Genomic DNA, 24974 nt, shown 5'->3' with positions numbered 1-24974 from the left:
GGGCAGGCGGCAGCGCTCTGCGGCTGATTCCTGGTTTGTAAAACCATGATTGGACAGACGGAGTCACGTTGTCCGTGGAGCTGTCAGTCCGATGCTGCACCATTGTTCCCCGAGCAGCCGGAAGGAGTGCTTGTTAAAGCACTATTATATGCGACAATTGTGCCGGTCAGTCCAACACTACTCGGGGAAATCCGGCACCGGTTTTGACTGATCTCACAGCGGTGGAGGATTTCCGAAGAGGAAAACTGGTTTAGGGAGAAATTGTGAAGTCCATTGAGAGAGGGGCGTCATTGACTGGCTGGGTACTGATGATAGTAACGAAATGAATGGTGAGTATGAGCAATCTCAGGTAACAGGCCGTGTATTTGAATACATCCATGATCAGATGGGGGAAATATGAGCTTGTTGTATTTGTTTCATGCGTCTTTTTACTGGTGCGTAAAGTAATTAGACATGTTAGATGATTGCCTGCTGTTTTGTTGCTTCAGTATGCTGGGACCCATCCCTAAATGGTCCAATTGTCAAACTCTTCTGAGCATCAGTCTGTCTGTGCTACACATACATAGCAAATTTGAGAATGATACCAATACTTCAAAACCAGATTTTCTTTGTTCCATCCAAGCCATTGACCATTTTATTGCTCAAACACTTTGAGCACAAAAGCTTTACTGCTGCACAAAATAGACCCAGAGCCCAAAGGGATCCTGCATGTAAGAGCTCCTGTGCCTTTGTGTATCATTTTTGAGGTCGCACATGTGTGTCATACAGGCTGCTTTACTAGGAGCCAGCTGAGTAGTATGTATGGCCAACTGGCTGAGAGCCTCTCATGCAGACCGCAGGGAGAAGAGAGTCTGGTTCCCCGCAGAGCCTCCTGCAGAACAGGCTGAGGAGGCAGAAAGTCTGTTCCCCTCCTGCCTCCCACGAGGATGCTCCCCCCCCTCTCTCCAACCTCCCCAGCTATAAGTGGCTCACAAAGAGATAAAGCACTGTCAGTCATCTATACATCACTGCAAAGTTTCTTTGACATAGAATGTGCACTAAAACATGTGCATTACAAAATACTTGCTTTGCGTTCATCATGTTGTGGCACCTTGTGTCAGCTGGTGCACCAAACAGCATAAAACATGATTTAAAGTCACCTTTTTGCACAAAATCTCTTGTAACTCCAGAAATAATAGAGCAGACACTACTTATTACATTAGCTGCAGTCTAAATATTTATATTTCTCTTCTCTATCCTTCACAGAACAGAGGCGTATCGCGGCTGCAGTCTAATATATTTCGCTAAAGGTAAGAACACATCTCCCTCTCGCTGTCTGAAATATCATACTGCCAGCCTTCACAACACATTAACATATTGAATTCATGCCTGCGAGATAGATGCCGTTCAAAGCTCGCACAACTGTTGCTATGCTGCCACAAAAGACCCTCTGATAACAAGATATGATGTGATGTTGATGCAGACAACAGTGTTTAGTCAATACAGACAGCTGCGCTATTCTCACTGGATTATACTAGAGAGATGCCTCTGATATCAAAATGATGAAAAGAGGACATATTCTTTCTAGAGTGTGTTGTATTATATGCTTGATATTTATTTATTTATTTCAGCAAATCAACCGTCAGTGCTACAGAAAATGTGAAAATCACAGGCGTTGACATATATCCAAAGCACTATTACTGATAGATTAATATTTATTTCACTGTTGCCTGTGAAGCCATGTGGTACTAATACATTTACTTTAATATAATCAAAAGATATAATCGTGTGAACTGTTTTTTTACATATTAGTCTTCAATATGGCAGCTTCATTATCTTTCCATGCCTTCTTTATAATTATTCCTCCGCCAGCCTCTTTTGTCAGAAGGAAAAGGCAGCACTAACAGTCCATCCCTGTGCAAAACCATGCCCTCAAACATGTGACCGTGCACACACAATCACACAACCATTTCCGTCTTTGTGATTGAGATCTGAAAGGTGAGGGAGGGGAGGGGAGGGGGCGGGGCGATGTGTGTGTGGGGCCTCTCTTCTTGTGACTGTGTATTTCCCCTTCTTCAATCCATCTGTCTCCCAAATCCATCAGCACCCAGTCCTCAGAGGAGCAGAATTTAATTAGTACATGTGGCACTGAGTAAAAGGACATTGAAACATTAAGTAGATGTATTTACTTGTGAAAAGCCGCATCATTAAGCTGGCTTATTTGAATAAGTGATTCAGCCATGCTGCTATTACATACTGTAGCACAGATGGCTCAAGCTTGATAACAGTGAATGTGGTCCATTAAAGATTCACAGGAAAGGTGTTATGGCTTAGCAGCACTAAGGAGAGTCTCTCCGCGGGAGGCTGGTGTGGGTGAATTGTCTGCACACAAAGGTTCCCGTGCACAGCTAAATCAATTTGTTTCCTTTTACGTGGGAACAACAAGAAGTGGTGGCTTTAAGCTCCACCTGGAGGTTCAGGCAGATTTACTGGGTGAGGTTAAAGGTCAGGTTGTTAATTGATGTGGGGAAGACTGGATTAAAAGAATCAGTGTTCTGGAGGTGTAAGTCCAGTGGGTTGTTTAACACCTCGCTTTACATTTCACCACCTGGGTAAGACAAGTCCACTAGAAACATTTTGCTGCTGCAAGAAAAATGTCTAAAGTGAGATGAACAGACTGAAAACTTTATCTTACTAGGAAAAACAGGTGTTGACAAAGCTTTCCTTTGGCAACACCCCTTAACAGTTGAAAAAAAGTAATAAATCACAACATATTTTGTCAATACTCAGCATAATGCAACATATGTAATATCACAATAATATTGTATCCTGACTTAAAGGATAACTTCGGCATTTTTCAACCTGGGCCCTACAACTCGTTATAAAATTGGTTCAGTATTGAGGGAGGCGGATGCAGTCGGGAGCCGCGAAATGGAGCTTAAAACGGTAACTGGGGCAAATGCGTCCCATTTAAGTTTGTGCATTAAAAGTGCTTTTTTTTCACCACTGACCGGTTCAGATCGCCAGTGTTATCTCTGTAAATAGCATAGTAAACGTTGAAACGATATGTAAAACAATAATCCATGGAAATTACAATATAAAACAAGAGGAATTACTCATTGCACATATGAATAATATGTTGATACAGCTCACTCATAGTTCTCATATCTCTGCTCACAAACCACACTTCAGTCAACTCTATTTTTTACCCAGTGATGCTCATGGTAAGTTTAATTTTCTGTAGTTTTAAAGGTCCAGTGTGTAGGATTTAGTGACACCTAGTGGTGAGGCTACACAACTGGAGCTTCTTCTGCGTCTCAAGCGTGAAAGAGAACTGACATGTAAACCCAAATGGCCCTATCTTGATCCAGTGTTTGATTTGTCCATTCTGGGCTACTGTAGAAACAACATGGCTGACTCCATGGAAGAGGACCCGCTCCATGTGTAGATAGAAATGGCTCATTTTAAGGTAATGTTGGCATGATGACTCAGATTTTAAGGTGATTATATTCCATTTCTGCCAATGGATCCCCTAAATCCTTCACACTGGCCCTGTAATATGAATTTAAATGAAACATCTATTAATACATCCTGATTTTCTTTAGTAATTTTTTGCTTGCTTCTATATTAAGTGTTCAGGCTAAATTTTGGTTGCTATACTAAACATTTCTGAAGCAGCAGGTTCATTAAATTGTGACAAGACAACATTAACTCATGAATACAGTGTTGAATATATGCTTTACGAGAATGATGGAATAATTTTGTTGTGAGGGTGTCTGCTTGTAATTTAAAAAAAATCATCCACAGAATGATAAAAATTAAGCACTTAGCTAGCACTTAGCAAAAAAAAGTGAATGACCCTATCCAGAGCCAGTGTCTGTGTCATTCTAAGGTAATGCAAACACAGGTCTTATTTTCAGGTCATTGCAAACTTATAAAAACATAGTTATTATCATTATATACCATAACTGCCAATAGATCACCCTAACTCCTACACACTGGACCTTTAAAAGAAACATCTTCAAAGAGACTTTTCCACTTAATTAGGATAAGACAACAAGCTAACGGGCAGGTTAATGCAGAAACACTGTATAAAACATTCTCTGATTTTATGTGGATAGGCTATATGTCCTTTTGATCATTTGAGATGTGGTGTGATACACACAATTTATGTTCTTTCAAAACAATTGGCCCTCTCTGTTTTTCATTAATTGTCACTGTGCATGTTTTATTCCTCGTCCCAAACACCTAATTAAAATCACGGCATCGGCGAGGTATAGGATTGCGGTGTGAACTAATATCAACCTTTTAGATTACAGAGCAGCTTTGTGTGTCTCAGCAGGGTTCATGGTTCCAATTTAGTAGCTTTTGATGTGACTCTTTTTGTGTCTCTGGCTCCTTCCTGGCTGAGCTCTGAGCTTTCACGGTTCAGGACTGTGCTCTCTTGAGATGTTGCCATGACACCTATTTGGAATCTTTTGTCTGTTGCCAGCTAATTAAAGAAAAAAAATACATATTTCTCTGCCTTTAATGAGTTTTATTTGTCAGCGCACAGAGCGCAACCACATAAATGTGTGTGTGTGTGTATATACAGACATCAACATCTGAAGTGATGATGTAATTATTCTGGGTTTTTTGCAAATATTCTACAATTAGTAAAGATTATGTGTTTCAGTTTCATTACTGACAATTCATATTCTCATTCAGTGATACTTCTCTGGCTACAGCATTGACACACACACATCACTGGAGTAGGTTCAAACTTGGGAAACCTCTGGTGAAGTAACATTATGAGTTTAAGATCAAATAATTTTAGATAAGATGAGGTTATGTCCATTTATTTAGTCTCATTTGCATGTATATTGCAGTATGCACCCTGGGCCTGTGATAATATACAATATTAACTTCATTTGTCTTCATATCAGGCATTCAAAAAACAAATTCATAACATGTTTGATGAGAAATTTTTGCAACAGCTCTTCAGTGCTTCTCGTGTTCTGTTTTGTTGCTCTAAATGTAAATTAATTTTACATGGTGTTATCTGTGTCAGTGCTGCCATTTTGACACCATTTTGACCAGGTCTTGTTTGAGGTAATGTATGTCAAGAGACTTCCTGGTTGTATAAGCAAAATAGATGAAGTACATTTAGTGTATTTATATATAAGGTCTGATTTAAGCTTTTAAAATTGGATTAGATGCTTTTTTTATGCGTTGAAAACCTTTTTTTTTCGAATCATCTTCCTATGAGTGATAGGTCCTACATAGACATATTATTAGATTTTTGTATCTCTAGTTTGCTCTCTGTTCTTCTTCATTGGTTTATGTTTTTTTTAATGTGGGTGGGGCTTAGTTGAATGCCCTATACTTTCATGCACCAATCAGGATTTGAGTCAGAATCTGATGACACTCAGTGGGTTAGTGTGATCACTGTCAGTTAAATCTGATCAAACCACACCCACACAGTCCTTAGTAAGCTAGCTTTAAATTTGACTGATGCTTAGTCTTAGTTTAGTCATGACCATTGCATGTTAATTAATCATAATAAGTTCATTTTTCCAGTGTTTTACAGGTACAAAAACGTTAAGCAGACAATGACACAGTTTGGCATGTCTCATAAATGTCTTAGTGACCAAAGCTTAGGTATTACATTTTGCAGAATGGAAAGAAGTGTGCAGATGTTTTTATTTGTTTTTCATTTTAGCACAGCTTAACCAAATGTCTGATTATTTAATATCTCATAGGCTCATCTAATCATCAAAAAGCCTTGTAGAAAGAAAGCCGTGATAGTTTTTCAAAAAGTAATCACAAAGAAAAAAGCACCAGCGCTGTAATTAAAAGAACATCATCTTTCAGAATTCTGAATAAGTAGAAATAAAAAGGAAATAACTGGTACTCGTAGTGTTTTATTGTGTATATTTGAATTACTGTTACAAAATGTGATATAGAAATGAGTAAGGCAGAAATGTACCTACTCTTCAAGCATATATCCATGATCTGCAGGAGAACATTAACCTGATGATGTAACCTATTTCACACACCTACAGTCTCAATTAAGAGCCGAACCAACAACACATCCAATAACACCCTTTAAATTAAGTGTGTATCCTGTAGAACAATTCACATTGATTTTTCTCAGGAAGTGTTTTATGCCACTTCCTTTTTTTCCTATCACTCTAATTCACCATATACTGTAATCACATGCAGCGCTGGCCTACTTCGCGAATTTTCTCAGATAACAGTGCAAATGTTTTGCATATAAAAAATGATTCAAGATCTCAACATGATACTGGCTATATATAAATGATAAGGCTTGTCTGCAGAATATGAACTCCACATCCCACAGCTTTCCCAGCCTGTGTGAGAGATGAAAGCAGCCCTGTCTCTATGAAATGCTTTGGCAGCTCTGTTTCTGCCAGCAAAACCGGCTTTTGCGAACTTTCAGGTGGCATGGGAAAATATAGTCATAAATAAAATATAGAGCCATGAATAATTTAGGCGAGCATTGTGATTGACATGAGGGTGAGGGTACCTGATTATGCCTTCGCACTGTGTGACTTGAATTACAGCAAATCAAAACATTAGTTTGAATGTGGGGCTCGTTCGTTCGCGCTTGTCTGCTTTGGCGTATTTTGATCACTGCTTGTAAAAACAAAGACAGTTGAGATGGTGGATGAAATGTCGTCTCAGAGATTACACTTCAATTTAGGCATGGAGCTCTGTTTCATTAAAACACTGCCTAACGCTGTTCGGTGTGGAAGACGGAAAAAGAAACCACACATTACGCCAGGAGTCAAATGAGTTGAGGAGCTCTCAACAAGTTCTTGCCAGAAATATTCTCATTCAAGTCATTTGTACACTGGCCACTCATAACACATCTAGTTATTCCCAACTCTTTATGCTGTAACACAATGTTGATATCAAAGTGGTGCAGCCAGATATGTAGGATTAAATATGGAGTCACCCTTTGCTCTGGACCCATGTGGTTAATAAGGAGCCGTGCTTCCTCTATTGTTCTATGAGGAGGAAGAACAGATCAATGATTCCCAGCACTCGGCTGTACTGTAGCTGCAGGAGGGAGGCTGCAGCAGGCATCACCAGGCTCCTCCGTGTGCTGAGTGCTGAGCAGTGGGCTGCACTCTCTCCTCCCTTCCCCTCTCTCTCTCTCCTGCTACCCCCCCCCCCCCCTTCCCTCCTTTCATGTGTGTGGAGCAGATCTGTCTGCAGCCTCAGGCAAGTGCAAGTTAACAAATGTACAGAGCGCATGTGAAGTCTCATTTGCATAAATCTGTAGATGTCGCTACATTTCCTTAAATGGATTCCTTTGTGTTTAATTGCTGAATGTTTTTTTTTTTCCTTGCGTGTGAGGGATTCTTTAAAGGCTGATGGAGACTGAGGATGACTGTGTTTGACAATTAATGTTATTTATTTGCATAATTTGTCCATCTGACCTTTATTGTGGTACAATGGGAAAAAACAGCCCGAGCAAATGTTTATTGTCACTGTTGCTGAGCAAACTGGCAGGTGTTTTCCAGTGCTGGGTACCTAACAGGAGTAATGGCAGGCCTGTTTAGAATACAGGAAGGGACTGTGTATGGATAAAAGATTTGTAGATAGTGTAGCTTAATTGCAGCATATGCACATTGATTTTTTTTGGAAATAACTGAATGAGCTATAAGAGTTTTCTGCAGAATTTTATACACAAGCTGTTACCCTTTGATTTTATCCATCCTTTGCATACATTTATTTTTGGTGTGTGGTCCCTGTGTTCTCCAGGGACAGGATGCAAATGACCGTGTTTATTGTTTTATTCCTGGAAAAAGATGCTAGCACATACAGACAGAGGCAGCTGCCCCCTGACCTATCGCAAAACACATTCAACTGTGGCCTTTTTCATGTATAATTTAGGAATTTATCAAACCCCTTCTGCAAAACAGTGTCAATGAATATATGAGCAGTGGGTTTGTGTTCTCTCTGAGGCAGGGATCCTCCACTGACATCATCTGTAGCTGTATAATCATCCAGGCCACAGCCTCTCCTCAGGGGAGTCCAGCTGAGACCTAGCCTCCCCTCTCTCTCTCTTTATTTCTATCTAGTTATCTCCCTCTGCCTAGCTTTCTCTCCCTCTCTGTCAAGGTTGCCGTGTACGCCTGAGTGTGACACCGGTGATGGATGAGTTCGAACAAAACCTCAGACTGGCTGCGTGGCCCAGGATCTTTCATGGTTTCAGGGTTTGTCTTTGCTCCGTGATCCCATCAGTTGGTTCTACTGGAGTGCACCCTCAGTCACTCAGACAGGGTCTCCTGCTATGAAAAAAAATGTTTCTCACATAAAAAAAGAAGAAGAAGAATAAAAAAAGATCTGCCAAGCCATCTGGGCTGTATGAATGTGTGCTTCATCACTGTGGAAACACTAGTAGTCTGCGATGCGACCAGCCATATTGAATGGCATAGGCATTTGGCAGACGCAGATACAGAGCAAGGAAGCAAATTTGCAATCTATATCAATCTATACTCACACAACCCCACTCCTGTCCCCCCCACGCATATACATTTGGCAGTCGATCAAAGAGGAGTCTGATGGTCCTCCTTGAGGAACTGCTTCTCTTTAAAAATATATTTATATGCAAATAATTAGTATATACATATGTAACTGACTAATTAGCGATTTACGTAGATTTATCTGCAACATTTTATACCAATACAGATGGGATGTTTATATAGTGCATGGAAGATGAGAGTGTGGAGGGGGGTTGAATTTGGCACCGACTGAATGTCAGTATTGCTATTAAAAACATGTAAAGCTACAATAATCGACCACCAGGGGGCAGAAATATTCAGCAAACTCAAACAAAACTCAGCCGAAACACAGCCGTCAATACTATCGGCTAGTTGATTTTATGTAGGTAATGTGCTATCAAACACTTAATTACATAACCTACAAACACAGATCTACCCTGGTATCTAAAGTCATGTTTCTGATAGCCTGACCAGTATAATTCTAATGTGCTCTGTCAAATGGTGGACCTTTAGCTTGCTAAATGCCTGACTTTCTTCATTAGCAATTTGTCGGAAGTTGGTTGGCTCAGGTAGAGGAAGTCTTCAACAAGTAAGCTCTTGACTGGCTTGGTTTGAAAAGTGCCCTAGCGCCCATGCTCTGTGGACCCAAAAACATTTGGGCATTCTGTCATTTTACACTGATGAAGATCCAAGTAGGATCAAAACATTGTCTCTATTAAATTTTTGTGGCATGGAGTAGTGTGCGGTGTATAGCCAAAAACATGGAAACCTGCCATATTCTTCAAGTGAACAGCTTTCATTGGCCTGAATGGAGCGTAAATTTGGGATGTGGTATCCAGTTTTACCAAATACATACATAATCTGAGCTTGTTAGCTAGAGATCGCTGCCTGAAGTCGTATAGGTATGAGATCATGAGAACCCTGAGACTCAACTGTACAGTCTGTGCTCAGACTGTGAACCTAAGGAGCTTTAGGGCTGGGACCCATGTCGTGTCTTCTTGCCTGGAAAAGGCAAGGTTAGGTGCTGGATGCTACTTTTGTGCCTACTCTGTGCTAACTTTCAAGGACGTAGAGGCATTTTGTGCTTGACGTTGCTAAGCGACCATAATCAGCACCGTATCATAGCCAACTTACCAGAAACCCTGATTTCAGAGCTGATCATTTTCTGGGCATTGGTTTTTAAGTGTGTATTAGGCCTAAAATATTGTCTGTGGGACAGAAAAGCCCTGCGATAAAATGATCAACTTCTCTTTATTTCCTTTAGACTGATACTTGCGGAAGACAGGGAGGATTTCTGTTAGCTGTGACTTGCTGCATGACATGCCGCAAGGTAGTAGAAATATGTTCTACCAAATGTAGCTTGCTCACATGAAATACTGTAGTTTCACATGACCTTACTACAACGGTCCTTACTGTTTCTTGCACAACAGATTTTACCGCAGTGAGCGTACAGCGACAGTAATCGAACATGGATCTGCTCTCTTTGTTGTAAGTCTCTCCTTTGACTCGTGCGACCTGTTGGAACTCTATTTCATGGAGTATGGCTGCTCCATGAAGTTTTCTATTCAGCAAAGGTCTGCCTCTGCAGTGCCCTTTCACATTTTGTGGTTGGTCCTGACGTTGTCCTTGTACCTCTCTCTTTAATATCTAGGTGCCAGCTTGCCAGTATGTAGATGAGAGTGGAGTGTCTGCTTTAACACGAGTCAGGCATTGTAACTACATTGACAATTTGTCAGAGCTGGTATTTGATGATTGTCATAGAAATCTGAAAAATATTTGTTTTCTCTTACATACTAACATTTGTGGATCTGTTTCCCAGTGGATGTCCATGATTTTCAGGACGTAGCTCTAGTATGAATTTTTCGGAGTTCTGAGACACTGTACTGTACTGTTAGTGTTCCAGGATCCTGCACCACACAGCAGAGTAGGCAACAGAGTTTGGCAAAAGCCTGCTTGTGTAACTGACGTGATCGTGAATTTCTGTGTCTGAGGAAAGACAAACTGCAAAAGCAGGCAGAATAATCTATGGTACATGTGGGAATGTGGCAAAGTCCAGATGAACTTCTGTGTACTTACTGTTTATGGCCAGTCCAAGTATCTTTTGTGCCTCTGGAAATGCACCATGGGTGCACTGCACATCATGTTCTGAATGATGGCAGATGGCATTATGATCTGTATGCCGCAGCCTCATATTGGAGCTGCAGTATGCAGCTGATGGCGACCCAATGGAGACCCTTGACCTTGGACTTGAATCTGTATAGGCTGAAGAACCTGCCATCTGTTGTGTGAGATAGCTGTATTAAGTGTTGAGATGGATAATGGCTGTGATGAAGGTGATAAGCAGTGATAAGAGTGGGTGCGGTGATTCATCCTTGGTTCACCCCGGTTTCCTCCATTAAAGGTTCTGATTTGTGGCCACTCCTGCTAAACAGTTGCTGATATGTTGTCATGAAGCCAGACAGTTCAGAGTCAAATGTTTTGGCAGGATCACTGAAGGGTTTATATAATGATTGCTTTTACAATTTGCATTTTAACTCAGCACATGCACAACCTCCAAAGGTTCTGTGTCACTGATCTTGAGCAAAGGACCCTGGAAATAGCTTTTGCAGGAACACTTTTGACAAGGCAGTTCATGTGTCAGAGCATAGACAAAAGACAAGCTCCCTGCTTCTCCCACTTCAACGTTGTTTATGTTCTGTAAAACAGAAAACGAAGGTAAATTAACCTATACTTCATATTCTTTTCAGAATAATGTATACAGCATTTGCTGTGAGAAATAACAAGCACTCCTCTCTTTGCTTAACAACAGGACTGTTCAGAGATATCATTAAAAATATATTTTGGAATTTACCATTCATCTTTGACTGTGCTGGGAGTTGGGCAGAATTTGCTCATGACCTCAATCACTGTAAGGGTACACAAATGATTCATTCTAAACCTGTTCTTTGTTGGTTTTTGCCTGCTGTCTTCAAGTCCCTCCACTGAAATAAGAAAGCCTCTTGAAAGTCAGAGCAAATATAGGTCACCATCACTGGTGCGATGGTGTAACAAATGCCATCTCGCCAGCTTATGTTTTGCATTTTTATGTAATAGGGCAGCATATATGTGTGATGCTTATGGATGAATCATCAAAGAAATGCAGATGAGGTCATCCAAGAACACATTTCATCAAAATGATAAGAACAACCAGACTGAAAAAAGGGAATATATTGTTTGGTATGCTTTATCATCGTTCACTCTTCTCATAGTTATTTTCACAGTGAAATTTTAACTTGTACTGTAATGACTGAAATCAGATTAATTAACAACAGTCAGCAGAACTGTGACATTTGCAGAGAAAAGGACAGTAGGGCAGAGTTTTGTCAAGTTGTTCTTGCTCCTGTTTTAACTTAACGGCTAATAAGACATCCAGATTTGACACCTAATAGACACTTAATATAGAAGCACACAAAAAAAGATAAAATCAGGATGTATTAATAGATGTGCCATTAAAATTCACATTAAAGGCCCAGTGTGCGGGATTTAGGAGGATACATTGGCAGAAATGTAACATAATCACCTCAAACTGAGAATCATTGTGCTTACATTACCTTAGAATGAGCCATTTGTATCTACATATGGAGCGGGTCCTCTTCCATGGAGTTTGCCATGTTGTTTCTACAGTAGCCCAGAATGGACAAATCAAACACTGGCTCAAGATAGGGCCATTTTCATGTCAGCCACCCTAGTTCTCCTTCACAATTGGCAAACAAATGAAATTTCAGTTCCACAACTTAAACACTAGATGTCACTAATTCCTACACACTGGACCTTTAAGTATAAAAATAGCAAACAGTTTAAAAGACAGGAGAGCAGACACTGGTTTATGCCTAGCTATTTTTACTATAGAATTGTGAATAGAGATTTTATTCAAGTTAAGATAGAGATAGTAGCTCTGCTTTACAAGGTAGCCTAAAACTAGACCCCAATGATGCACAAATCACTGTAACTCATGTTCCAATCTGTTACAGGGTCTGTTAGTAGTGCGAGAGAGACACACATATCATCTGTTACATGAACAGAGCCATCATTTTTAGATTAAAAATATGGTGGTAGGGACATCAGCCCTCTCATTAGTGTGATCAGTTAGATCAGAGTAGCATTTATCTGAAGTGGGTGGACACAATAACAACGGCAGTGGGACAGCATAAATCAGAAATATTGCATTTTGTAATTGGAGAACTAACTTTCTGTCCCTTTTATTGCGTCCACCCCCCTCTAGGTATAGTTTGTGTATCTTGTTGCTGCTGCAGTTGTATTTTGACGCTGCTTGTTTGTTCTTTGGTCCTTCTGATTTAGCCATAATAGCCAACTGTAATGTCTGAGTGCTCAGCAGTCTGTCAAAGTACCGTCAGTACACTTCCGCTGGCTTCCTGTGTGCAAACCGCATGTTTGAAAGGAGCTATTTCAATGGCTAGCATTGCTCTTAGAGGGGATACAAACCCTTAAATGATACAGTATAATGTCTCCACTACTACCACCTTGACCACTGCTACAAATACATTTATCAGTGTAGCATGTCATGTAGAAATACAGTTCAGATTGCTTTACAGTAGTGGCATTACTTATATGTTCCATAATAAATACTACACAGTATAGGACAATTTCAGCTGTAATTTAGATCATGATGATCTTGACTCTGAAGGTACAAATTCAAATGAACATATTGCTGCCAGCTAATGTGTCTGTGACTGTGGCTGGTTGATGTTATATAGTATACAAGAGAGGTGGTATGTGCAGTGTAAGGAAGAGACAACAGGGATGGAGGAGGAGTGCAGTTTTGTCGAGGCGAGGTTCAAGGGAGGACACTGGTGAGGATGCAGAACATCGCAGAGTCGAATGACAATTCTTTCCTCAAAGTTGCTTGCATCAAGGAAACAACACAAATCCTTTCACATGAGATCGTCAATAAATGTTGACTTTCATAGACATTGTATAAACCCACAATGGATGTAAATCACGCTAATAGGAGGTTTTGAGTGAATGCATAACAGCAACTAGGCTATTATTACCTTCTGCATTGTATGCTGTTTGTGCTCAGAACTGATCGTTTGTTTGTAAAGACTGTAATGCTGCACTGGCTGTATAAAAAAGCCTCTAGGCTTCAAGCCATCCTGTATGGGGAAGTGCAGGATCTTTTATGTTGACATACGGTCCAACTGAGTGCAAGAATGATATAATGGCTCTCTGACTGCACAAGCCGAGGCCCCGCTAACTCTTCTGCAGAACTTCCTGGCATAGGAAGTGTTGGGATCACATCCACCACAGTGCTGAAAAATCTTTTTTTTTTTCTTCACGGGTGAGGTGTTGATATATTCTTGTCAACCTCTTCCAGTTAGATGTTCAGATTTCATATGCTGGTTATTGCAGCTGGATGCAATAATATGCCAACACTTTTATATAAGCATTGTGTAATGTTCTGCTGTTCTACTCAATTTATCATGGATTTCTTTTTTCTTTAAAAGTCATTTAATTTTTTATTTGTTGTTGTGTGCTCTCTTGCCGGTCCCATTGTGTTGTTCTTGGCATCAGATGTTTCCCTTTTTCCATTTCTTTGCCTCGTTCTCTATCCTTTTCACCTGCCTACTCTATCTCACTCCACCTCTTCCTCATTCTCCCCCTCCCCTTTACTATTCCCCTCTGAATCCCCTCCTCTCTGCATCTCTGTTATACCCCCCCACCTCCCCTGCTGGCTCGTTTCCCATCGCCCTGCATCTCCCAAACCCCCCTACCTCACCCCACCCCTTATCCATTTCTCCAACATTCTGTCTCTCTCTCTTGCTGACCCCCCCATACCTCTGCCTCCTCCTCCTCACCCCCCCTACTCGCTCCCCTCCCCTTCCCCAGCTCATGTTGGTAAAAATATCTGCAGACAGCAGGAGCAGAGGCACGCCTGACTCTCTCTCTCTCTCTCTCTCAGACATCCCACCCATGTGATCTCACAGGCTGCCTCTGCTTTGCTCCACTCTGCTCCAGTCAGGCTCCTGCCTTTCAGCCGGCTGCAGCTAATGAGCCTTTGTGTGGCCAAAGAGAGAGAGAGAGAGAGAAAGAGAGGAACACAGTGACAGACAGCGAGTTAAAGTGAGAAAGACTGCCGTCTTGCAACAATAAAGCATATGGTACCGACAGTGCAGTCAGAGCTGGAAAATTACAAGTCTCTCTCCCACTCCTGCACCCTTTTTTCTCATGCCCGTGGAGCTCAGGGGTCGGTGCAAGTCAGTGGACTGAAACAAAATGGGAACCTCTTCACTCATCATGTTTCACCTTTTTTGAATAGCCACATTTATGGTTGTGTGGCTGTGCTGCTGTGAGAAGAGGTGAAAGGAGTCACAGTCTGCCAGTGGATACAGGTCAGTTGTTCCTGTGAGGGCCAGCGCGCACAGAGAAGTGTAATCTGGTCATCCTAGGACTGATGTGTCATGACTTGCACCAGATGCCATAGGGTTGTTGGCTTCACTTGGGATGAGTGTTTTGAGCCTTGTGTTGTCACATCGGTTCTATTTTGACTGTGGGAACCTTGTGAATGACGAGGGGGGAAAAAATAATTGCATTCAGAATGCAAGTGTGCTACAGTGCCGTGAGCGCTGTTGATTAAGGACAAGAGTTGGTTTCCACAGTTGATGTGTGTGCACAGAGAGGCAAACACAGGGAGGGGCTTTCCAAGCTGGCTTTTGCTGCATTATTTTCTCTGGGATTTTCTCTCTTGTATCATAGTGTATGCTGCCCAGCCATGATTAGTGGTAAGGCAACAGTGAAGACAAAGAAAGAGCTGTTGGAGAGGAGCAACAATCTCTGGTTTTTATTTAGCTATGATGAAAGGGGTTCACCCTAGATTACCCACAGAGCTGTGGCTTATGATGTCATGCCCATCCTGTGTCAAGATTTTCACTCTTATTTCATGCTGAATGTAAATGAACTAATAATGAATTAATGTGGGAAAGTAGCTGCATCATTTGCTTAGATATGAACTAACATTGGTGCTTTAGTAAGAGGAACCTTTATCCACGGTATACTGGAAACACTGTCTTATGGGAAAGCACTAGTTGTGAGAGTACATTAGAATCTCCATGGAAACCACTTTTGGTATCAAAGCCTAGTGCAGCATCAGCTGAGGGCTAAGCATACGAATGGGTTTCCAACAATGGTATCTAATTAGGACCCTTGCTAGGAAATGGACTAAAATTGCACAGGTCATTTCTGGTGGAAATTTCCACTCCTGTTTGCCAACAAATGAAATAGATTGTGGAAAAAAGATGTGTTTCTTGTTTTGTTTTGATGTGAGATCAACAGCTCTAACCTTTTAAATCTCACAGTTTAATATATTTCAGGATCAGCGCGTTAATTATTGTCATTTTGTCCTGTCATGATCATTCAGAAGACAAAGTAGATTGGTGGTTTCTTGTCAGCCGGCTCAGTTGTTGGTTTTGTAGAATCTAAAAGATGCTCCTGCTCTTACAGATTTTGCTTCCAAATTAATATCAGTTCTCTCTGAAAAGAAATCTTCTCAGTGAGGTTACCCTGACAGACTCCTTTGTCCTCCATGTTCTCCCAGATGGAGGATGCCTCACATTCCTTAGTTGTAGGTAGAGTTGTTGACTCTGGAGGTTCTCCAAATGCTGGCGGTGCCATGTCACCGCGCTGAACAAGCACAGCCTCCTGGGAACAATGACCCCTCTTGCTGGCAGTGCTAGTCCTCGCTGGGTTGCACCTCTTTCTCTCAGGCAGCATTTGCATCTGTAATGACTTGATAGCAGAGCCCAGATGAAACACTGTGGCTGCCTGTGAATGGAACTCCCCCACAAGCTGCTCTGGCAGACAGACAGAGTGGGACTGGGTGAAGATGCATGCTGTCTTTACTGATTCCAGTTTCCAAGAGAGAAAGCAGTGAGGGAAAAGCTGCCAGTCATAGCAAGCCTCACTGTGCTACAGCAGCACTGTTGTGTTGTTGGGTTTATTTTAAACTGTGACATGACGTTCCAGCTGCTGCTGTTTAAACAAGGGACAGAGGGCTAAATACATTACAGGACTACATCTTGTCTCATGAATAGTGTTTAAATAAGTCCTGCAACATTACAGACATTACACATCGAGGAATAATGGCTGAATGTTATTCAAAGGGGAAAAGAAGTTATTATAATAACGTATTGTTTGTCAGTTACAGTGCAGTAGGTCCACTGTAATGGTGATTGGTTTTAGTGCAGTTGACTGATGAGCTTGTTCTTGTTTATTTGTCTAATTGCATCATCAGTCAGAGGGAGTTAATGGCCCCTCTCTATTGGCATTGAAGTGGTCTGTAACACTTCTGTTACAACAGTGTCTGTAAGTGCAGTAACCACAAACATTTAGCTGCACCTCCACAGCCATACAAAGATAGATTTAAAAACTGTGCATAACACTGCTGTGCCTGATTTAACAGCACTGTTATAGATATTATCATGGCGCTCTTTAATGCTAGTTATCACTTAAAGGTCTGTAGCAGGGATAATAGTGGTCTATTTTTGCTGTTATCACTTTGCCATTATTGACTTTGTTGCAGATTTTAAGGCCTGTCACCGTACAGCTTTTTTCACTCGTCTCTGCAGTGACTATAGCTGCATCCACCTGAGGCCTTTCCTTTTTTCTGGAGGAAGCATCTGATTTAACAGAAGCTCATTACAGACGTACAGGATGTCACTCATTATCCTGTCAGCAACAGCTTCACCTTTTCCTCCTTAAGTGCTGCCTGATGTGTGATATATGTACATATCACTTTGTGTTGCCATACTCAATAGCTACACGGAAGTGCACATCAGCATGTGTGTGCACCTGCATAAATGCCCATCTCACCAATACTGTGAATGCATGTTTGAATTTGTTGCATTATTTGTTATATGATTTGCTGTGAGATGCAGTGTAATACATGTTAAGCCAGTTATATTATAGCATCAACAATTAAATCCACATAATACTGTACATAATACATGTATTTAGTGCATAATTCCACAGTGGCTGGTAGCAGCTAGACAAGTTGGTCCAGTCTCTTTTTTTCTCCAGCTTCTCAATCAAAGACAGTGGAATGAACTTCCTGTAAGGCAGACGTAGTATGTAATTAGCAGCTTTCTCCTTCCATCTCAGCTCCTTTGTGCCAAGGTGATCAATCGCCCAGGGAACGCCTGGGAGCTGGGATAGTGGCAGGAGAGATTTTGTGTGCGTGTGTGTGTGAAGGGAAGGGGGGGGGGGGGGGGGGAGTCTGGGTCTCATTGCTAATTGAGTGTGTTGAGGATTATGAAGGCCCTAAACTGGATATTAAATAATGCGTGGCCCCTCTGCTGTCTTTCGGTTTCAGGTGCAGATGCGGCGGGCCATGAGTGGAATACTGAAGAGGAAATTTGAGGAGGTGGAAGCCTCCTCCTCCCCGTGCTCTTCCTTGCGGGAGTCTGATGATGAGGTCTCCTGCAGTGAGAGTGGGGATAGCAGTGACAGCGTCAACCCCTCTGCCTCGGGCCCTTTCACCCGTGAGTGACTGTGTCTTTTAAATTCATGCATTGAGCTCAGGGTGGCTAACGTGCACTGTTGACAGTAAGATTAATGTCATAATTTCATCTCAAGGAAAAAAAGAGAAGCCAAAGCACTGAAAGGGATTTTTAATCAAGAAACGAATAACACTCAGATACAACCTGATTTTGTGGCTCGCAATCGATGCAGGATGCAGGTCAGAGAGAAGAAATCTGCATGTGGAGAGGAGAGGAGAGGAGACTGAGTGATGCTAAGAGTCTGATGCTGTAATAAAGGGAAAGGATGCACAGACAGCCTCCCTCATTAGGAACAGCATCAGTGTACAGGCCCAGCCAGATAAATGAGGTGATGCAGTCTCAAGTTGTGTGTGTGCAACCCTGTTACCGTACATGTAAATGTACCACTTTCTAAGAACAGTAAATTATTGTCTTAATTTCCCGCTTATGTAAATCATATTTTGGATGCAATAGCCCTTTTTTAAGATGGGGGCAGTATGTTTTCATTTTTGCACAAACAGAAAGACCAGCAAATAGATATATGATAACTAGACATGATGCATGATGGGTAAAGCTTAGGTCTGTATTATTTTCATTATGGATTGATCAGCCAATTACTTGTGATTAATCCAATACCTGTTTGGTCTATAAAATGCAGTGGTGACTTTTTCTTCAAGCCTAATGTGACAACTTCAAATGTCTTGTTTTGGCCGACCAACACGCCAAGCCCCCAAAATATTCAGTTTGCAATAAAACAGCTGCAGATCTGCAAAGCTTGTTTTGGTTTGCGCAGATAATGTCACAGCTAAATTCTGTGAGGCTCACCAGTGCTAATAGAGGTCTGCTGCTGAGAGATTCCACACTTATTCCTGGCTTGAACTGGCTTTGTATTAAAGAATGCACTCTTAATCGAAGATAAACCGACCACAAAAGACATGTCTCCTCGGCAGGTTCAAAAGGACACCGAACACATCATTAATAAGTAACACAGTGCATGTGTGAATCTTAATGTCTAAGAGATGAGACAGAATGCGAGTAAAATGGATAACACACTTTCAGTTTATTCATCCTTTTTCGGGGGGATTTTGAAAGCATCCAAGAACTTCACCAAAAGCTTAATAATGCAATTCATGAAGAACAAAAGAAAGGAGTCACAGTTGGAAAGGATGCCTGTGCACAATTTGGCTACTTAGTATTTCCTTTTCCAAAATAAAAATATTTTTGCCAAGTAAACAAAGACACTTTTTACTTTAATTGAAGGCAAAGTCAATGCTAAATTTGTGTTTTGATGGTGCACTGTTTTTTTTGTCTGTGTGAATGACATGCAGATGGGTGACAGGGCCCCCTCCCTGTAGCAAGACATAAGTAGGGTGCTGCGTCCCTAGAGGCTGAGCGTGGCCTCTGTGTCAGCTGCAGCTGCTGGTAGCTGGGGAGAAGGTCAGCTGACAGCAACAAGGGAGCTGCGCACTGTGAAGGCTTCACTCCTGTGAAGTGACGTGCATGGGCAGTGATTGACTGCCTTGGCAGAGAGATGAGACAATTATATCCTAAGTGGTTTTACATCTCCAATGCTGTTGTGTTAGGGAGCGGAGGAAAAAAACATCTGTAGTGTGTTTGTTTGGAGAGACTGAGAACAGAGAAGTCTTTAAAGGGCAAAGGAACCCTTGCTGATTGCAGCTTGCAAGATTGTGAAAAATACCTGCAAGATGTTTTTTTCTTGCAGGTTTTACATCCTCAGAAAAGCTGATTATAAAGACCTTAACATCTGTTCAGGTTTTTACACCTAAAACAAGCCGATAGCTGTCTGCATGCAGATAATGAAACTCGACTCTTCTCAGTCTGACAGCTCTGCATCTGTAATGAAATGCATTGTCCCTCTTGCGTGGGGTGGAGAGCTGTTGGAACCAGATGGTTTCTATTTGTCCTGTCTGTCTGATACGGGGTGAACGCTGGGAACACTGCTTCTGTGAACCAGTGCTCTTCATCTCTGGGCCAGGCAGGGGATTATTTATGCTCCACCGTTGCCCTCCTCCCTGCCTCTCCCCTCTTGTAGAGCTCTCCTTAAAAAGACACACTGAAGACTTGCATGCCAAGCGGAAGCACAGAGATGTGATGAAATCCTTCCCTGCAAAGCTGCGCTAAGATACGTAGAAGCTCGCTGTAAAGCTGGCAAGAAAGAAATCCTCATATTTCAGGCATTTAAGGACAATACGCTCAGCATGTGTGTCCCACATTTTGCCATAAAAATGTCACTTATCTTAACAGGCTTTACATGGCTATGAAACTGTTCTACTCTGACATGAAAGAAGTGATAAAAAAATCAACTGTGCTCAAAGTGTTCTTGACGCAGTGATTTGCAGTGTGGAGCTTTAATTCTCTCCACTTTGGATTAATAAATTGTCAGGAACAGTTTACAACCAAGATGACAAGGACACGCAATGGGCCGCTTTCCTGACGTCCCTGTCTTCCCTTGCAGCTGACTCGATACTGAAGAGAGAGAAGCGCCTGCGGACGAGGAGAGTGCATTTCGAGAATGTGACAGTGTACTACTTCAGCCGGCGGCAGGGCTTCACCAGCGTGCCCAGCCAGGGAGGCAGCACGCTGGGCATGTCCAACAGGCACAGCTGGATCAGGCAGTACTCCCTGGGCGAATTTGCTGTAGAGCAGGAGAGGATCCACAGAGACATGCTCAGAGATCACCTGAAGGAGGAGAAACTGAATTCAATCAAACTCAAGGTAAATGCTTTGTAATGTGTGTCTCAGGAAGATTTATGCACAAAGGACTTTCTAAGAATTATTCAGCAGATATCAGTATCAAATCTGTGAGTGTAGTCTTTGTTTTTGTTGCTTCACTTTCATTTGAATGTGATTCCCTCTTGTTTACAGCTGACTAAGAATGGCACAGTGGAGTCTGAAGAGGCCAACACGCTCACGGCAGAGGACATCTCTGACGATGACATCGATCTGGATAACACAGAGGTAGATGAGTACTTCTTCCTGCAGCCTCTCACCACTAAAAAGCGCCGGGCACTGCTGCGCTCCTCGGGGGTAAAGAAGATTGACGTGGAAGAGAAACATGAACTGCGGGCGATCCGAATGTCCAGAGAGGACTGCGGCTGTGATTGCAGAGTCTTCTGCGACCCAGAGACCTGTGCCTGCAGCATCGCAGGGATCAAGTGCCAGGTGAATCCCATGACATGCATTTCTCCAGTTTTATCTTCACCCTTGTAAACAGAAGCACATACTAAAATAGAAAGCTTTATTTTCATTATATATTACATATGAGATTACAGGTGCCACTATTGGTGCTTTTAAAAACAGAAAAAACATGACATACACACAGCTATATAAGAGCTATAATAGCAAATGGTAAAATAAATAAAAACAATACAAGACAGTGGACATGATTATTGTTTGTTTAGTGTTCTCACAGCCCAGGGAAATAAACTGTTCATTAGTCTGGAGGTGCGGGCTTCCAGTGACCCATAGTTCCTGCCTGAGGGCATCAGATCAAACAAACGATGTGCAGGGTGGGAAGAGTCATTGAGGGAGAGGGTGCACTTGAAGGAAGCCTATGAATTATTTGGCACAATCATTATCACATTACACAGGTCATCTGTTTAAAACAAAATGAAAAGCACAGTAAATGTTGTGTTTCCCGTAGGTGGACCGTATGTCATTTCCATGTGGCTGCACAAAAGAGGGCTGCAGCAACTCAACCGGGAGAGTGGAATTTAATCCCATTCGTGTTCGGACCCATTTCTTGCACACCATAATGAAGCTGGAGCTGGAGAAGAGCCGCGAGCAGCAGCAGGCGTCCCCCACCAATGGTTACCATAGCGAAACTAACGACCTGGGAGGCGGAAACCCTCTGGTTCAGTCCCAGCACAGGTTGGAGTATTCCCTGTCAGATGCCGTTCCACAGGCGGCCGGCATGCACCTGCAGGCTGCCGACGAGATGGAGGAGCCGCTGGATGACGAAGACGAGGAGGAAGACGACGAAGACGAGGAGGACGAGGAGGAAGAGGAAGAGGAGAACGAAGAGGACGATGAGGAGGAGGAGGACAGCAGCAGTGTTTGCAGTGGACTGTCTGACTCCAGCACCCAGAGCTTAGCCAACAGTGACTCTGAGGACGAGGAGGAGGATGATGAGGATGAGGAGAAGTCTGAGAACTTTCAGAGCGACATGACAACCCCGTCTGTGTCTCACAGCGAGGTGGTCCCCTTGTCCTCTGTGCTGTGTTACAGCGACGGCTCAGTGGCACATGAAAACCACATGAATGGAAACACTTATTTAATGAACTCCTCTTCAGCTGAGTACTATCAGCTGGGGAGCTCCAGTGCTGTCTCTAATGGCCAAACCAGCCGACCCAGTGAACCCTACGGGGAAGCCTTAGCATTCCAAGATCCGGTCAGTGCTACCAATGGCAGCGCGGCCCAGGGACCATTCAACATGTCTGCAGAGCAGTACACAGACTACTCTAATCAGGCCGAGGAACAATACACAGCCAGTCACCATTTCACCCTGACCAACGGTGCTCCTGCCGCCCCTTTGACCTGCTACACACCTGATCAGGAGAAGAAGTTGCTGTCCAAAGCAGCGTTCGTGGAGCAGCCTGACAACCAGAGCCAGACGCCGTTTCAAAAATACCTGAACAATAACACCCAGGGCTCTTACAGCAGCTCATGTATGACAGCTGAGCAGCCGCAGCAAGAGTCCGGCGTTAACGGCCACTCTGACCTGACCTTACTAGGAACCAACACTAAGAACCTCCCTTTACCAGACCATTGCCCTGAGGTCACAGCCATTTAGTGGGCCTCAGCTTTCCAAGTGTTCTTTCATTATTGCATCTTTACTTGACCAAGTGGTATTTTAAGGGAACATAATCAAGGCCTTTTTTTTTTTTTTTTTTGCATTATCTGACCTTAAATTTCAAAGCAATCTCCAGCACCGTAGTACATTTTCATCTGTAACTATAAAGCCATAGGGTCGTGGTGGCAATGTTTTTGAGGAATGATTCGCTCCTGAGGGTTTCTCCGCTACAGTGCGTGCTTTACTGCAAGATGGAACAGATCAAGGAGCATTTTAAAACATCACTTATGTCATGCCGTGCAATGTATCTTGTAATTTCAGATGTAAAGTTCTAGTTTTAAGCAGATATTGTACTGTAGATGGAACTTTTCTATGTCTACTGTATGTGTCAAATGTGCGCAAAACAACAAAAAAATAATGTCAGTTTATTTATTGTTTCTGAATTATGTGTAAACTTATATATTGTAAATGTTTTGATAACAATACGCATGCTGTTTTGGGAAAACTCAGTGACATTTAGGGGAAAAAAATGCCATTGTTTTATATAAAAATGTGTTGTGTACATAATGTACATTTCTCCTCTTCTTTTTGTCACCATTAATATGCTTTTCTATGGTTTTTGAAAAGCATGAAAAAGCCTGAATTCTTATTTGTATGTTTTGGAATACAATATCGATAGCATAAAACGTCAAGAAATTAAATTAAATTTCCCAGCCTTTTGCACTTACGTGTGGGGGTCCAGTGGCATGCAGTTGGTTTTAACTGATGGATACTTGAATGGTGTCAAAATATGGCCCCTCACTTGTTTTCTTTACTCTCCTCTGTTCTCTTAGAATAACACGGTTGAACAAATGGAGACTTATTCTTTGAAGCATTTCATCAGTACAGGGATAATAACGAAGTAGCACTTTGACATATCTCCAAAAGTATGACAAGCTCTATGATTCATCACAGACAGAATCTTTATCATAATAGGCTCCATTTGAAAAGCATCAGTAACCAGTCTCCATCACAGTTCTGCAGACGAACTATTGACCCGAGATAATGTGTCAGTATTTCACAAATTAACTGCTTATTGGATTTCTGCTCTTGAACGCTGTATAAGCTACATTCCTCTGTCTAATAACTGAGATGTTTATTTATGTGGATCCAGTAATGATGCTGATTTGCTCTATTGAAGTGTTAAGTGCAATAGTTTGAGGGTTTTTAATAGGCATTCCCTTTTAGAGAGGATCCTCTGTAAAAGGGGACGGAGATTTCTTTTAATTGACCGTCACGGCACTTGATATTGTACTTAAAGCGACATTAGTTTAATGAAAAATGTGCCACAGTTTTGATAATTGTATACGTGGGAAGCAAATGTTCAAGGTTGACAATCAAAGCTTATTATGAAACATGATTCATATGGGTAATTAACAGCTACACAATGAGTCCCACGAGCCATTGAAAATGACTGAGAAAAATAAGTTTACCAAAAAAATAAATAAATCTGTAAATAACCTTCAACACGTCTTTATAAAATCACTGACAAAAAGGGAAATTGGCGTGACTGCTCAACAATTGGGGGACTGCAATAATTGAGTGAATACTGTAAAACATTATTTACCTTGAGCTCTCTGCTCCTGCATGAATACAGATATTTGTCCCTCTTCCAGGCTTGCAAATATCTGCCCATTCTTTATAATCACAAGGGTCAGGACTGGAGTTTTGGTGGTTCTGTGCGACTGAGTAGCTGGGACCTCTCCTGCCACCTCGGTGGTACAAAAGAAGTGTACAGACTGCTTTCAGGCAATCATCAACACAGCCTATAGTGCAGAGTAATCGTGCCAAAGCATACAGTGTGAGGAGGCTAGATACAATGACGCTGCATCCACTTGAGAATCCTGTGTTGGGTTTTTATTTTCCAGTATTTATTATGAATGATATATTGAAATGTGTATTTATTGTGGTTTACTAAAAGTCTGTATTGAGTAAATTGCTTCACTATCTTAAAATTGTCTTTTTGTTTCATGCTGGTTGTGAGTTGTAAAGCTTTCATGTGCCTGATTTATTTAATTCTATTTCTTATTCTGTGAAATGCAAACGTTTTGCACAAAATGGTACAGTTTGTTTTTTTTCCAATGTGTTTTTGGTTTT

The 24974-nt window shown here is 41.9% G+C and overlaps 1 protein-coding gene across 2 annotated transcripts; it reads left to right on the top strand.

Moving 5' to 3' along the window:
- Positions 1-119: 119 nt before the first annotated feature.
- On the top strand, positions 120-24809 carry csrnp3 (cysteine-serine-rich nuclear protein 3). 2 transcript variants are annotated; one of them, XM_049595066.1, is made up of 6 exons: positions 120-329; positions 1246-1289; positions 17860-18028; positions 20502-20761; positions 20912-21208; positions 21690-24809. In XM_049595066.1, the coding sequence occupies exons 3-6, from the start codon at positions 17866-17868 to the stop codon at positions 22836-22838; spliced, it is 1869 nt and encodes a 622-aa protein (XP_049451023.1). In that variant the 5' UTR covers positions 120-329; positions 1246-1289; positions 17860-17865; the 3' UTR covers positions 22839-24809. The 2 variants fall into 2 exon arrangements, with proteins under 2 accessions (XP_049451023.1, XP_049451024.1); XM_049595067.1 differs by lacking the exons at positions 120-329; positions 1246-1289 and adding an exon at positions 14527-14884.
- The last annotated feature ends 165 nt before the right edge of the window (positions 24810-24974 follow it).

The sequence above is a fragment of the Epinephelus fuscoguttatus genome, linkage group LG13, assembly GCF_011397635.1.
Source record: "Epinephelus fuscoguttatus linkage group LG13, E.fuscoguttatus.final_Chr_v1".
NCBI classification, from domain to species: domain Eukaryota; kingdom Metazoa; phylum Chordata; class Actinopteri; order Perciformes; family Serranidae; genus Epinephelus; species Epinephelus fuscoguttatus.
Note: the sequence above shows the minus strand (reverse complement) of the source record. Positions and strands in the feature narration are given on the sequence as shown.